Consider the following 14,652-nt stretch of genomic DNA (forward strand, 5'->3'; position numbering starts at 1 on the left):
ACAAGCGGTGGCCCGGTCTGCCGCCGCCGTCTTCTGTTCTTCTCTTCAGGAGATGTTGCCTTGTCGCTGTCTCCGGTCACAATGACAGAGACGCGGCGTGCGGCGACTTATATAGGGACATCACCGGATGATGTCCCGCCCATTATGATGTCACAGTCCCAGAGGATACAGAGGGTCACAGAAAGCCTGCAATAATAGTGAATCTTCTCCCAGATCGCCAAACAATCTCGCAGCTCTCTCTATTACACAACCTCCAAATTGTAGGCACACCCCTCTGCACTCTCTGGTCAGCTTATCATTGGCTCAAGCAGTTATCAATATGTAATCGTGGCATGAAAAGACAAAAAACTCCAAAAGTGTAAAACCCACATTTTTAATATACATAAAAAGAGTAACACTTACAAGCATAGCAAGCAATACAAGTTCCAAAGCCTGAAGTCCGGTGCATCGGCCAATACACACACGGAGACAAACCCATCCCTCCCAAACGTCCGTCTATAAACATGAGGTGACGTCAGCGTGTCGCTCCGCCTTATGTGTTTCGTAATAGATTACATCATCAAGGGGCACAGACGGCGCGCTGCGTCACCTCCCTTTAAGCGGTTGCCATATAACCAAGCCTCGCTCTGAACCTCCAATCACGATTCAGCCTGCCTAGCTTGATTGCCAGTCATATGAGCGTCCATCCATCACTGGTGGAACGGCATCAGTAATGGCAGTCCGCACTAAGGAAGAACTCCACTACGGTATAAAAACTCGCTAGAGAGACTCCCTATAAAGATCATGTACAAATAAAAAATTACTCAAAAGGAGATATTTGGTAGGCTTTCTATCCACCAAACCACCGGAAGATGAACTTCCGGTATCCCTTCCGGAAGGAAAAATAGACTCTAGACATAACCTCCTCTGCTGACACTACAGCCGAAGGAGGTAAACACGATATAAAAATATTTATATAGTAAAAATATATAGTCCAACATGCCTCCGGACAAATACGGTCACGGTGCAAGAAGGAGATATGGACTCCAAGTATAACCCCTGCTAATTACATTCCTAAAAAATAAAATAACACATAAAATGTTAAAAAACAAGGGACATCACCATAAAAGTGGACACTGTGTTCACCAGGTGTGGCATGTGTCAGAAAACCAGGATGGCAGATTCACACAATGTACAAAGGCAGGCCTGCACAGACCGCCGAGCCAAGCCGCCACCACACACAGTACAATCAGCCCAAATTGCAATGGACAAAAATTCTTAACCTAAAATTAAAATAATATCAGCACATACACACCCCAGTTCGTGACCCATTAATTTATGATGTGAAAAACGCCAAATTCGCAAAAAACAAAACATTATGTGATGCTTCTCAAGAGAATGTATTCCCCAAGAGCGTACTATGCAATAAAAAACGTTTTAATTAATTAATCAATCAAAAATTATTTTAAATATTTCCTATATTTATAACCCCTTCATCACCTCTTAGTGGCCATGAGCAGTTGAAATTTAATATGTGAAAAAAATTAAAATAAAAATGCGCAATTCCAAAAATTACTCAAATTTAGATGATATGATTCCCAAAACTCAAATTTGCTTCAGTCGAACATCATGAGGCTCAAAGCGATAGGCTAAGTGTTCAACCGTCAATAGCAATCCTTATGGCCACATTATAATGACATGAGAATCGTATACCCCACATTCACCTGACACTCATTATTGAAACATCAAATTGACATACATTTTTATATATAAAGGAACAACAAAAAAGAAATTGAAATTAAAATTTAAAGATAAAAGGGGATGTCCTCATGAAAATCAAAATACACTAACCCTAGTAAACAGGGATTTTCTCCTAACTCTCTGAAGGGTCAATTTCACCTACATCATTATCTACTTTACATACAGAGACGAGCGCCCTCACAAGTTATTAATGAAGGTGTTCACATCTGTATCGACATTGAGGCCAAAGGGCGCATAGGTCTTAAGTCTATGTATCCAGGCCATTTCTAATTTTGAAATCTCTCTGACAAGTGATCCACCCCTCCAATGGGGTCTATATTTATCTATGCCAATATATAGATGTCCAATGGATTTCTGTTGTGCATCTGATCATAATGTCTTAGAACAGGATGTTTATCAAAACCCCTCCTGATGTTACCTATGTGTTCATTTAATCTAACACGGAGGGCCCTCTTGCTCCTACCTACATACTGTAAGCCACACGGCACTGTATGAGGTAGACCACTCCCTCCGAACAGCTCGTAGTAAAAGACTCCACTTCATAGGATCTTGAAGTACTGGTGGAGCTGAACCTGCAGATCTTTCTTTCTCTGCACCTATTAAGCGTGCATACCTGACAGTCCTTACACCTATAGTACCCCATAAGGTTTTGGAAAAAACATCTGTCCTTCTTGGGTGGATCTTGTACACTAGGTACTACCCAGAGAGGGAGCTCCTTTAAAAATAATCTGTGGATTATCGGGTAAAACTGTTCCAAGGACCTGATCAATAGTTAACAAATGCCAGTGTTTTTGTAACAATTTCTTGACATTACGATGCTGAATCGAAAATGTAGTGATGAATGGTGGATTGAATGAAGCATCACCACCCCTCCACTGTCAATCCTTCAATAATTCTGACCTATCTTTTTCTTGTGCCATTATCACTGCCTCAGAGAGAAATTCATACTTGTAACCATTCTCTAAAAATCTATCAACCAATAGGGTTGCTTGATTGTCAAACGTCTCAAGCTCAGTGCAATTTTGCCTGCCATTACTGATGCCGTTCCGCCAGAGATGGATGGACGCTCATATGGCTGGCAATTAAGCTAGGCAGGCTGAATTGTGATTGTAGGCTCAGAGTGAGGCTTGGTTAAGTGGCAACCACTTAAAGGAAGGTGACGCAGTGTGCCGCCCGTGCCCCTTGATGACGTAATCTATTACAAAACGCGTAGGGCAGAGCGACGTGCTGACGTCACCTTGTGTTTGTAGACAGACGTTCGGGAGGGACGGGTTTGTCCGTGTTTGGATCGGCCAATGCACCAGACTTCAGGTTTTGGAACTTGCTATGCTTGTAAGTGTTACTCTTTTTATGTATATTAAAAACGTGGGTTTTACACTATTGGAGCTTTTTGTCTTTTCATGCCGCTATTACATATTGATAACCGCTTGAGCCAATGATAAGCTGACTGGAGAGTGCAGAGGGGTGTGCCTACAATTTGGAGGTTGTGTAATAGAGAGAGCTGTGAGATTGGCAATCTGGGAGAAGATTCACTATTATTGCAGGCTTTCTGTGACCCTCTGTAACGGGGGTCATAGACATCTGGTAAGAAGTAAATCTTCACATCTTTTGTGGTGGATTGGACACAGCACACATCTATGAAGATGTTATTACTCACGGATGGACTTTATTTCATTTGTAGCACGGCTGTGGGATTTTTACCTTTCATATGGACTTGTTTTTTGGATATTAATTAATATTATGTGAGGATTATTTTTCACGTATATATGTTTATTATAATTTACAGTATACATATACATTTGGGCGGCACAGTGGTGTAGTGGTTAGCACTCTCACCTAGCAGTAAGAAGGGTCGCTGGTTCAAATCCCAACCACGACACTACCTGCCTGGAGTTTGCATGTTCTCCCTGTGCCTGCGTGGGTTTCCTCCGGGTACTCCGGTTTCCTCCCACAATCCAAAGACATGTAGGTAGGTTAATTGGCTTCTGTCCAAAATTGGCCCTAGTATATGAATGGGGACCTTGGATTGTGGGCCCCTTGAGGGTAGGGACCAATGTGAGTGTGCAATGTACAGGGATGGGGTCTATTGTAGACACTCACTCAGGTTGAACTGGATGGACTGGTGTCTTTATTCAACCTTACTAACTATGAAACTAACTATGAAACATATGTTTGATCACTTATGTTATTTGCTATGGTTACTATTTGATGACACAAGTTTGGGGAATTTTTCACACACTTCTATTATGTCGTGACACGGGTTTAGCACAACTCTTTATATTTTTTGTTTACTTTTTACTGTAGAATATGTTGTACAGTAGAGTTGCATCTTCCCATAGTTCCTGATAGAAGATCTATTTGTTCGGATATCTCTTTGCACTTCGGTGCAGTTTTTCCGTAGCACAGTTTCTTTTTGCTTTATACAGCTGATGGATCGCACAGAGCTGCAGTGCTGAGTGATCAATGAGCAATCCACAGAATCTGGACTTGCATCGTGTATGACATAGCCCAACAGCACTGATCGTTCATTTATAAAACGGAAAGATCATTCAGCACTGTAGTGTAATTGCAGCTGCTGATAGGCACACAGCACTGTAGACTGTTGGATTTTTTTTTTTGTTTTGTGATTGGCAGCGCTGGCCTAAGAGCAGTCACTACCAGTAATAGCTTGTGCTCCATTTTTGTGTGTGTGGGGGGGGGGGGGGGGGTGGGGGGAGTGAAAACAAACCCCGGTCGGTCGATACCCCCCTGTCGCTTGCTCATCCACCCACCAGCTCTGGACTTACCCCATCTAGGTCGTGGGCAGCTTTGGATCCTTCCTGCATCTCCTCTCCGGCAGCTTCCCCTGTGTTTCCTTCTTCTCAGCCAATATGGTTGCTTCTCCTCTCAGCCAGTCGACTCTCAGGACTTGCTTCCTGATTGGCTGGGAGGAGAGTCGGGAAGACAATGGCAAATTTTTAATTCGCTATTGTCACACAACTGGGTGGGCTCAGGGTGCAGTGCTCTGGTCCCCGAGCCCACCCTTTTTTTAAGCCAATTAATGAGCCCTAATCATGTGCTTTCAAAAAAAAATTGAATTCCATGCTTCTGGCGCCTTGCATGTAGATAAGTGGCTGGGCGTATGGATTGGGGGGTGGTGCCCCTACTGCTAGAGACCAGAGCTGTATTTGAAAAATAACCAATTTTTTTATGCACTTGTACCCTGAGGAGTTAAATTACATGAAAACAGATTTAATGATAGTGCTTCTTTGAAAATGGTAGTAAACTTAAAAAAAAAAAAAAAAAGATATTCTCCTGCAAGGTAAAGGCATAATGTGCTAGTATGCATCGCATATTAGCTCATTATGAAAGACTTACCTTGAAACGACTATCACCACTGCAGAGGCATCTGTCTTCACCTGGTCTTCCTTTCGGGTTTGCGGGCTGCTGCTGCTTGATTGACTGAGATGCGATGACGTCACTTTCGCACATGTACATGGAAGTCACGACTGCAGCACAGCGCTCTTATGGTATGCCATTCCTTCAGAGCACATGCACCAGTTACATCATCGTCTGCTGCTCACTAGAATATCTCCTAAACTGTGCAGGTTTAGGAGATATGTAGGTAAAAAAAAATGTAGGTAAAAAAAGTTTACTACCACCTCAAGTGAAAACGCATGTCAAAATGATCAGTAGATGCAGAAATATAGGTAACCAAACTTTTTCTTGTAAAACTTGATCTTTGTCCCACCCTTTCCTATTTCCTAAGTCCCAAGCCATTGAGGCCCCCTTAACATTAAAAAACAATTAAGGGGATCAACAAGTAGGTAGAGGCAGGGTCAGCTATTACAGGAAAACCTGAGATTTGCATATAACTCCAATTATCTATGTGTTTGCATCTATGGAGTATTTGATAACCCATGCTTAGGCATTTTTACAATATGTGCTCAGTCAGAAATTATCCACGCAGAATGGGAATACGGCAACGGAAGATTCATGTTTTTTTCTCTAAAGGTGCAGCAAATGATGCATTTTGGGTATAATACTACTGTACCTTTCTTTAGGCTAGAGGCAGAGCTCGGGCTGAGGACAGTTGTTATTCATTTCTGGCCAAATCTGGAGGAAAGGAGAGCCGAAGAGAGAGGACCAATGAATTCTTGGAGGATCTGATGAAAAGGGCTATTGAGCATGTGCAAAATTTACCAGAGAGGGAATATAATAAAAAGGTGAGTGAAAATACCAGAAATCCCTGTTTCCATCTATGTATTCCAATCCAAAACAAAAAGTACATTACATGTAGATGGCGAGAAATGGAATGCTGCTCTACACTATGCTATGGGGCTTCAGAAAGACTGTCTCCTACATCCATAAGAGCAGATTATCCCAGACCTCATTTCCTGGCTGGAGGACATACAGTATCTGGCCCTTTCATCTCCAGCCTTACTAACCCTGGCCCACCCCTTTCGTTCACTGGGTTTTAGTTCTTTCAGTCATGAAAGCTCAGAACCACAGAGTGATCTATGTGCAAATACAGCCTAACTTGGAACAGGTATTTTGATATTTATGTAACTTCTCCTAAGAGCCAGCCCACTGCTTGCATCAGAGTTAAAGCAGAGTTCCAGGCAAAAATGTAACTCCTTTTAAAACATAAGCACACCCCACCTCGCTTTTGGATACTGTATTTTACTTCTTTTTTCTCATAATTTTTTGGTATGTTTTCTTCAAAACCTCCGTCCCATGGCGCCACTGCGAGGTACGTCACTTCCGTGGTTTTTTTTGTGTCCTCCCCCTGTTGCCTTCTGTGACCTGTGTGTGTCCCAGAAGATGACGGGCCATTCACAAAGCGCCACGTGACTCACGCATGTGCAGGAGGAAACAGGGTTTTTCTTAGTAAGGATGCTTGCGCCTGCACCCAAAGCTGATGGATGGATTGACTTTGGGTGCCAACATTGCGGGCTCCCTGGACAAGTAAGTGTCCTTATAGTAAAAGTCAGCAGCTACAGTATTTATAGCTGCTGACTTTCAATTTTTTTTTTACCCAGGCTGGAACTCCGCTTAAGGCTAAATTCACACCTATGCATTTTTAATGCTCTTTGCATCTTGCAGATTTGCACTACAGAATGTGTCCCATAGGAAACCATGTTAAATGGACGGCAATGAAAATCTGCAAAATGCAAAAAGCACTAAAAATGCATAGGTGTGAATCTAGCCTTAGACCTCAAAAGAAATATTGAGGCAGGGTGCTGTGATGTTTTCAGAAAGCTTTGCACAGCACCCTGCTGGTGCCTTCTACCAGCCATAATCTGCCTACATTGCATAGAGAAGTACAAAGACCCGGGAATTACATCATTGGGCCTAAAATAGAGCATTATAAAAAACCGAAAGGTAAATTAATCCAAGGAATATCCGATTGCCTCTTGGGGGACCAGGAAGGAATTTTTCCCCCTGCTGGAGCAAATTTGATCATGTTTTGCTGGAATTTTTTACCTTCCTCTGGATCAACTGTGTGTATAGGATTGTGTATATGGCATTGTATGCTTGTTTTTGTTCCCCTTTTATTGGTTCAACTAGATGGACTTGTGTATTTTTTCAACCTGACTAACTATGTAACTATATAATAAACAATGTAATAATTCATTATTTCAGGAGATCACTTATGCACTGTGTTTGGGTTCGATGAAGGTGGATCAGAATTTTCATATTACAACATAACGAATGGAACAAAATTTATTTCAGATTCATTTGTTATGTTATGATTTGGAGATTGATGGATCCACCTCCATCACACCCAAACACAATAAGTAAGAACCATCATCTTATTTCACTTTTATACTTTGTATTTATTGCAATATGTTTGTTTCATATGTAGTGCATTTTTTATAATAATCAAAAATGTTAATGCAACATAAACGAAAACGAAATGGATCTAATCAATTTGGATTATTTGTTATGCTGTTACATTGTTTCATATCAGAATGAAACATATACATTTTGTTGTTTCATTATAATTTATTTGGGATTTGTTGAAATTCATTACTATTGTTATTTAGAGATCCAAATATTCAAATAAAGAAAATTTTGACCAAATTTTGATTCATAAGGAAACAAATTGCACATGTCTATTGTATGGTGAATAATGACATTTGGAACTCCCTGTGGCTGAAGTAAAAACCTCTACTCATCAGTTAACACTTTTGGGACAGAAAAGTTGTAGATGTTGATTATGTTATCTAATTCATAGTAAGAATAATAGAAAGACTTTCAGCTTCTGTTTAGGACAGTCCAAAATTACCAATACTGTAATACAGGGGTCCCTCACCCCTAGTCTGCGGATTGGTATTGGTCAGTGGTCTGTTGATAACTGTCACAGACCACGAACTGGTATTGGTTTGTAGCCTGTCGATGACCGGGCCACACAGCAGGAGGTTAGTGGTGACCTCGTCTGTGACAGTCCTGTCTGGACCACAGCCATGCCGCTGAGCAGCCTGTGTATCTTATCATAGGTCTCCCTCCCTGCTGATAATGTCATCCTATCAGCAGGGCAGGGGTAGGGAGGAGCTGCAGATCAGGACAGAGAGCGGGAATCTTTTCTTATTAACAAGCGGGTAATTACCATCTTGTTAAATGATAGGTTGGGCAGCTCCCACCCTCCGTCCAGATCTTGAGCTCCTCCTACCCCCTGCCCTGCTTATAGATGACATATTCAGAAGGTGGGAGACCCGGGAGAGGACACACAGCCTAATAACTGCCTCTGCCCTGCCAAAGGTAGGGCTGTGCAGGGAAGGCAGAGATTGAAAGGGGACACTGTGATGTAAAAGAAAAAAAGGGGGCCAATACTGCACGGGAAACTGTGATGGGGGCTGTAATTGCTAAGGGAACTGTAATGTAACGGGGCACTGTGATATATAGTTACCTAGTAGGTAAGGTTGAAAAAACACACAAGTCCATTAAGCCATGTGTGTGATTATAGGTCAGTATTATATTGTATATCCCTTCATCTTGTGGTCATTTAGGTGCTTATCTAATCGTTTTTTGAAACTATCAATGCTCCCCGCTGAGACCACCACCTGTGGAAGGGAATTCCACATCTTTGCCACTCTTACAGTAAAGAACCCTCTACATAGTTTAAGGTTAAACTTCTTTTCTTCTAATTGTGGCCACGTGTCTTGTTAAATACCCTTCCAGAAAAAAGTTTTATCCCTATTGTGGGGGTCACCAGTAGTGATGAGCTGAGTGTTCGAGTCAAACCCATGTTCGACTCGAACACTGGCTGTTTGCTCGTTTGGCAAAATCAAAACATTATGGGCCATTCGCGCCAAATTTGAGTGGCGCTCACAGCCCATAATTCACTGCGGCATCGCGGTGCATTGCTGTCTGATGATTGGCCAAGCACGCACTATGACCTGCATGCTTGGCCAATCACAGCCCCGTCAGGGAAGAGAGCCATAATTGGCCACAGGCAGGATGCCTGTGGCCAATTAGGGCTCAGAGCGTTTAGTACACGCCTCACACTATATAAGGCCGCCTGCGTGGTGGCCTTGCGTAGTGTGTTGCGTCACTAACAGAGAGAGAGAGAGATAGACGGAGAGACAGTGTCTGAATTTCCTTTTAAGCTATTGCAATTACAGTCGGTGTATTGTGCCACCTGCACAGTGTACACCTGAATAGGGATGGCTGAACGGTTCGCCCGGCGGTCGTTTCACGGCGAATTTCGGCTGTTCGCCATCCGCCTGATCGGCGGACTATTGCCGCCGTTCGCCCGGCGGACTTCCGTGTTTACTGTGTAAAAGAACTTTGACCTATGATGACACATCCATCATGGGGTACAGCACAGCGAATTGAGACATTACAGCACATGGACACTTGGACATTCCCCCTAACTTATAAATAGACCCGATCCGGCGGCCATTTTACATTCTTTCTACTGTCACTATAGGGAGAGGTTGCTGTGTGGAGCAGGGAGAGACTTCAGTGACCCAAATCGCTAGCTATTAGGTCCACAAAAGTTCTTTTAACCACTTTCAGACCGGACCATTTTGCTGGTAAATGACCAGAGGTCTTTTTACACTTTGGCACTGCGCTGCTTTAACTGGTAATTGCGCGGTCATGCAATGTTGTACCCAAACAAAATTTGCGTCCTTTTCTTCCCACAAATAGAGCTTTCTTTTGATGGTATTTGATTGCCTCTGCGATTTTTATTTTTTGCGATATAAACGTAAAAAGACCGCAAATTTTGAAAAAAAATGATATTTTCTACTTTTTGTTATTAGAAAAATCCAATAAACTCAATTTTAGTCATACATTTAGGCCAAAATGTATTCAGCCACATGTCTTTGGTAAAAAAAAAGTCAATAATTGTATATTTATTGGTTTGCGCAAAAGTTGTCACATCTACAAACTAAGGTACGTTTTCTGGAATTTACGCAGCTTTTAGTTTACGACTGCCTATCTCATTTCTTGAGGTGCTAAAATGGCAGGGCAGTACAAAACCCCCCCAAATGACCCCATTTTGGAAAGTAGACCCCCTAAGGAAATTGATAAGAGGCATGTTGAGCCCATTGAATATTTTATTTTTTTGCCTCAAGCGATTGAATAATGACAAAAAAAAAAATTTTTTTTTTTTTTTACACAAAGTTGTCACTAAATGATATATTGCTCACACATGCTATGGGCGTATGTGAAATGACACCCCAAAATAAATTCTGCTGCTTCTCCTGAGTATGGGGATACCACATATGTGGGACTTTTTGGGAGCCTAGCCGCGTACGGGGCCCCGAAAACCAAGCACCGCCTTCAGGCTTTCTAAGGGCGTAAATTTTTGAGTTCACTTCTCACTACCTATTACAGTTTTGAAGGCCATAAAATGCCAAGATGGCACAAAACCCCCACAAATGACCCCATTTTAGAAAGTAGACACCCCAAGCTATTTGCTGAGAGGCATGTTGAGTTCATGGAATATTTTATATTTTGCCACAAGTTGCGGGAAAATTACAAACTTTTTTTTTTTTTTTTTTTTTTTAACAAAGTTGTCACTAAATGATATATTGCTCATGCATGCCATGGGCATATGTGAAATGACACCCCAAAATAAATTCTGCTGCTTCTCCTGAGTACGGGGATACCACATATGTGGGACTTTTTGGGAGCCTAGCCGCGTACGGGGCCCCGAAAACCAAGCACCGCCTTCAGGCTTTCTAAGGGCGTAATTTTTTGATTTCACTCCTCACTACCTATTACAGTTTTGAAGGCCATAAAATGCCAAGATGGCACAAAACCCCCACAAATGACCCCATTTTAGAAAGTAGACACCCCAAGCTATTTGCTGAGAGGCATGTTGAGTCCATGGAATATTTTATATTTTGCCACAAGTTGCGGGAAAATTACAAACTTTTTTTTTTTTTTTTTTTTTTTCACAAAGTTGTCACTAAATGATATATTGCTCACGCATGCCATGGGCATATGTGAAATGACACCCCAAAATAAATTCTGCTGCTTCTCCTGAGTATGGGGATACCACATATGTGGGACTTTTTGGGAGCCTAGCCGCGTACGGGGCCCCGAAAACCAAGCACCGCCTTCAGGCTTTCTAAGGGCGTTACAGTTTTGAAGGCCATAAAATGCCAAGATGGCACAAACCCCCCCCAAATGACCCCATTTTGGAAAGTAGACACCCCTAAATTTAGGGGTACACTAGTGAGACTAGGTAATAAATGGCGGGTGCCCTGAAACTATAAAAAAATAACTAACCAACCAGCGTCACCTGTAACAGTTATATGGTGATCACTGGTGAAAGGGTTAACTAGGGGGCAATCAGGGGGCTTTATGCGGTAGTATATGGGGGTCCCTGGCGCTATAAAAAGCTGCAGCGAACCTAAATACCTACCTGCCTAACTAGCGTCACCTGTGACACTAATACAGCGATCAGAAAAACGATCGCTTATTAGGCTGGGTTCACACTGGAGCGATGCGGGAACGCCACGAATGCGCGGCGGGTTCCCACATCGCATGCCTCCCGGCGGCAGTTCACACTGCCCTATGCGAACTGCTGGGAGTGTCAGTGAAATGTTACTGACACCCCCAGATCAGTTCGCATATCGCAGTGCGATCTGCAAACTCGGATCGCATGGTGTGAACACCCATGCGATCCGATTCTGCTGCGGGCCAAAAAAAGGGTCCCGTGCGAATTTGCGGCGGGTGCGGCGGGTGCGGCGAATGGCTGAACTCGAATCGCACAGAGATCGGATGTGATTTGCACTGCAGTGCGGTGCGAATCACATCCGTTCTCATAAACCGCTGCAATGTGAACCCAGCCTTAGTGACACTGGCGACGGGGGGTGATCACGGGGTTAAACCTTTATTGGGGGGGTTAGGGGGGTACCTTATAACTAAAGGGGGCTAACCCTAACTGCCCTAACAGTTATTAGTCACAAATGACACCCGCCGGGTGATCAGGGGGTTAAACCTTTATTAGGTAATAAATGGCGGGTGCCCTGAAACTATAAAAAAATAACTAACCAACCAGCGTCACCTGTAACAGTTATATGGTGATCACTGGTGAAAGGGTTAACTAGTGGGCAATCAGGGGGCTTTATGCGGTAGTATATGGGGGTCCCTGGCGCTATAAAAAGCTGCGGCGAACCTAAATACCTACCTGCCTAACTAGCGTCACCTGTGACACTAATACGGCGATCAGAAAAATGATCGCTTATTAGGCTGGGTTCACACTGGAGCGATGCGGAAACGCCGCGAATCCGCGGCGGGTTCCCGCATCGCATGCCTCCCGGCGGCAGTTCACACTGCCCTATGCGAACTGCTGGGAGTGTCAGTGAAATGTTACTGACACCCCCAGATCAGTTCGCATATCGCAGTGCGATCTGCAAACTCGGATCGCATGGTGTGAACACCCATGCGATCCGATTCTGCTGCGGGCCAAAAAAAGGGTCCCGTGCGAATTTGCGGCGGGTGCGGCGGGTGCGAATGGCTGAACTCGAATCGCACAGAGATCGGATGTGATTTGCACTGCAGTGCGGTGCGAATCACATTCGTTCTCATAAACCGCTGCAATGTGAACCCAGCCTTAGTGACACTGGCGACGGGGGGTGATCACGGGGTTAAACCTTTATTGGGGGGGTTAGGGGGGTACATTAGAACTAAAGGGGGCTAACTCTAACTGCCCTAACAGTTATTACAGTCACAAATGACACCAATGCAAAAAAAAAAAAAAAAAAAAAAAAAAATGACATTGGTGTCACTGTGACTGGGGGGCAGGGGTAATTGGGGGGGTGATCGGGGGGTAAAGGGGGGGTGTGAGTGTGCCTGGCATGTTCTACTGTGTGTGTGAGTGTTGGTGCAACTTACTGATCCGTTCTCCTCCGTGTCGGAACGAAAAATACCGACACGGAGGAGAGAATACATCACTTCCTCTCCTGTGTTTACATTACAGGAGAGGAAGTGATGTCACCGGGGATTTCTATTCGTCGGGAGCGATCGCGAGGGGGTGGCCATGAATGAATGGCCGTCCCCTCGTCCGGGATCGCTCCCGTACGAATTCCGACCGCCGCAGGCACCGGGCGGGGGCCCGATCGGGCCCCCGACCCGCGGGAGGCAAGGGACGTACATGTATGTCCTTATGCCTGCCCGTGCCATTGTACCGACGTACATCGGCGTGCGGCGGTCGGCAACTGGTTAAGGACTGGTATCATGGTATAGGTGTTAGGTGTAGTTCAGGATATAGGTTTGAGGCAGTGCTGTGCTAGTGATTGTTGCAGCAGCCTGAGTGTCTTTTGTCAGTGTAGAGAAAGGGACAGGATGCTGTGTGCTGCAGGGACAGTCAGTTTAATCATTAGCTGTTACTATTAGGTCCACAAAAGTGCTATTCCAGTTATTGTTCCAGCAGCCTCTGTTTTGTCAGTTTAAATAGGGACAGGCAGCGGGACAGTCAGTTTAATCAGTAGCTGTTACTATTAGGTCCACAAAGGTTCTTTTCAGGACTGGTATGGTAATAGGCTTGTACACGTATAATATTCTTTCTTCCAAATATAGAAATAATATTATACTATAGGGACTGAGGTACAGTCTGCTAATCATTCACAACCTACTTGTTCCACAAAGGTCCTTATAAGGACTGGTAAGGTCTAGGGTACTACAGTACATAGGGTTGAGTGAGGTACAGTCTGCTATTCCTTAAGGACTGGTATAGGTCCACAATTTATATAGGGTTGAGGTGCACTACTGCTGACTGCTGCCCTTCTGCTGCAGTAGTCCTTTATCAGTATAAGGACTGAGGTACAGTCTGCTAATCATTCACAACCTACTAGTTCCACAAAGGTCCTTATAAGGACTGGTAAGGTCTAGGGTACTACAGTATATAGGGTTGAGTGAGCTACAGTCTGCTAATCCTTAAGGACTGGTATATCACGGTGCTGGTGCCAGTGCTTTATCTCACGCTGCTGATGTCAGTGCTCTCTATCACGGTGCAGGTGTCAGTGCTCTATATCATGGTGCTGGTGCTGGTGATCATCTCCTGCACCCTCTTCTTTGCCTACCCTGACCTTCACTCGCCTCCATTGTCTCAAGAGTCCTGAATTGTCAGAATTTCACATATAATAAAAGAATGCTTGTAGTTGTCGATCCTCACCTCATACATATGTTATGTCATTGGCCATGTGGTGGGACTATGTGTGCACAACTAGTAATTATTTTGTGGCTGCAAATATGAACTGTAGGTTTGTAAAGTTCACCATCCCTGTGCTGTGCTGACTTCCTCCTGGGGCTGCTTATTATGAGGGGCTCCCACAATCCCTGTGCTATGCTGACTTCCTCCTGGGGCTGCTTATTATGAGGGGCTCCCACCATCCCTGTGCTGTGCTGACTTCCTCCTGGGGCTGCTTATTATGAGGGGCTCCCACCATCCCTGTGCTGTGCTGACTTCCT

The 14,652-nt window shown here is 43.9% G+C and overlaps 1 protein-coding gene across 7 annotated transcripts in view; it reads left to right on the plus strand.

Moving 5' to 3' along the window:
* Positions 1-14,652, plus strand: part of DHX58 (DExH-box helicase 58) — a 208,346-nt gene that overhangs the window by 108,655 nt on the left and 85,039 nt on the right. For all 7 annotated transcript variants that reach the window (XM_077459543.1, XM_077459549.1, XM_077459546.1 and 4 more), the window contains one exon: positions 5,784-5,945. In XM_077459543.1, the coding sequence (XP_077315669.1) occupies positions 5,784-5,945 (162 nt within the window). The remainder of the gene's footprint in view (positions 1-5,783; positions 5,946-14,652) is intronic.

The sequence above is a fragment of the Lithobates pipiens genome, unplaced genomic scaffold (genome assembly GCF_037356315.1).
Source record: "Lithobates pipiens isolate NorthernLeopardFrog02 unplaced genomic scaffold, aLitPip1_a1.2 Scaffold_28, whole genome shotgun sequence".
NCBI lineage: Eukaryota > Metazoa > Chordata > Amphibia > Anura > Ranidae > Lithobates > Lithobates pipiens.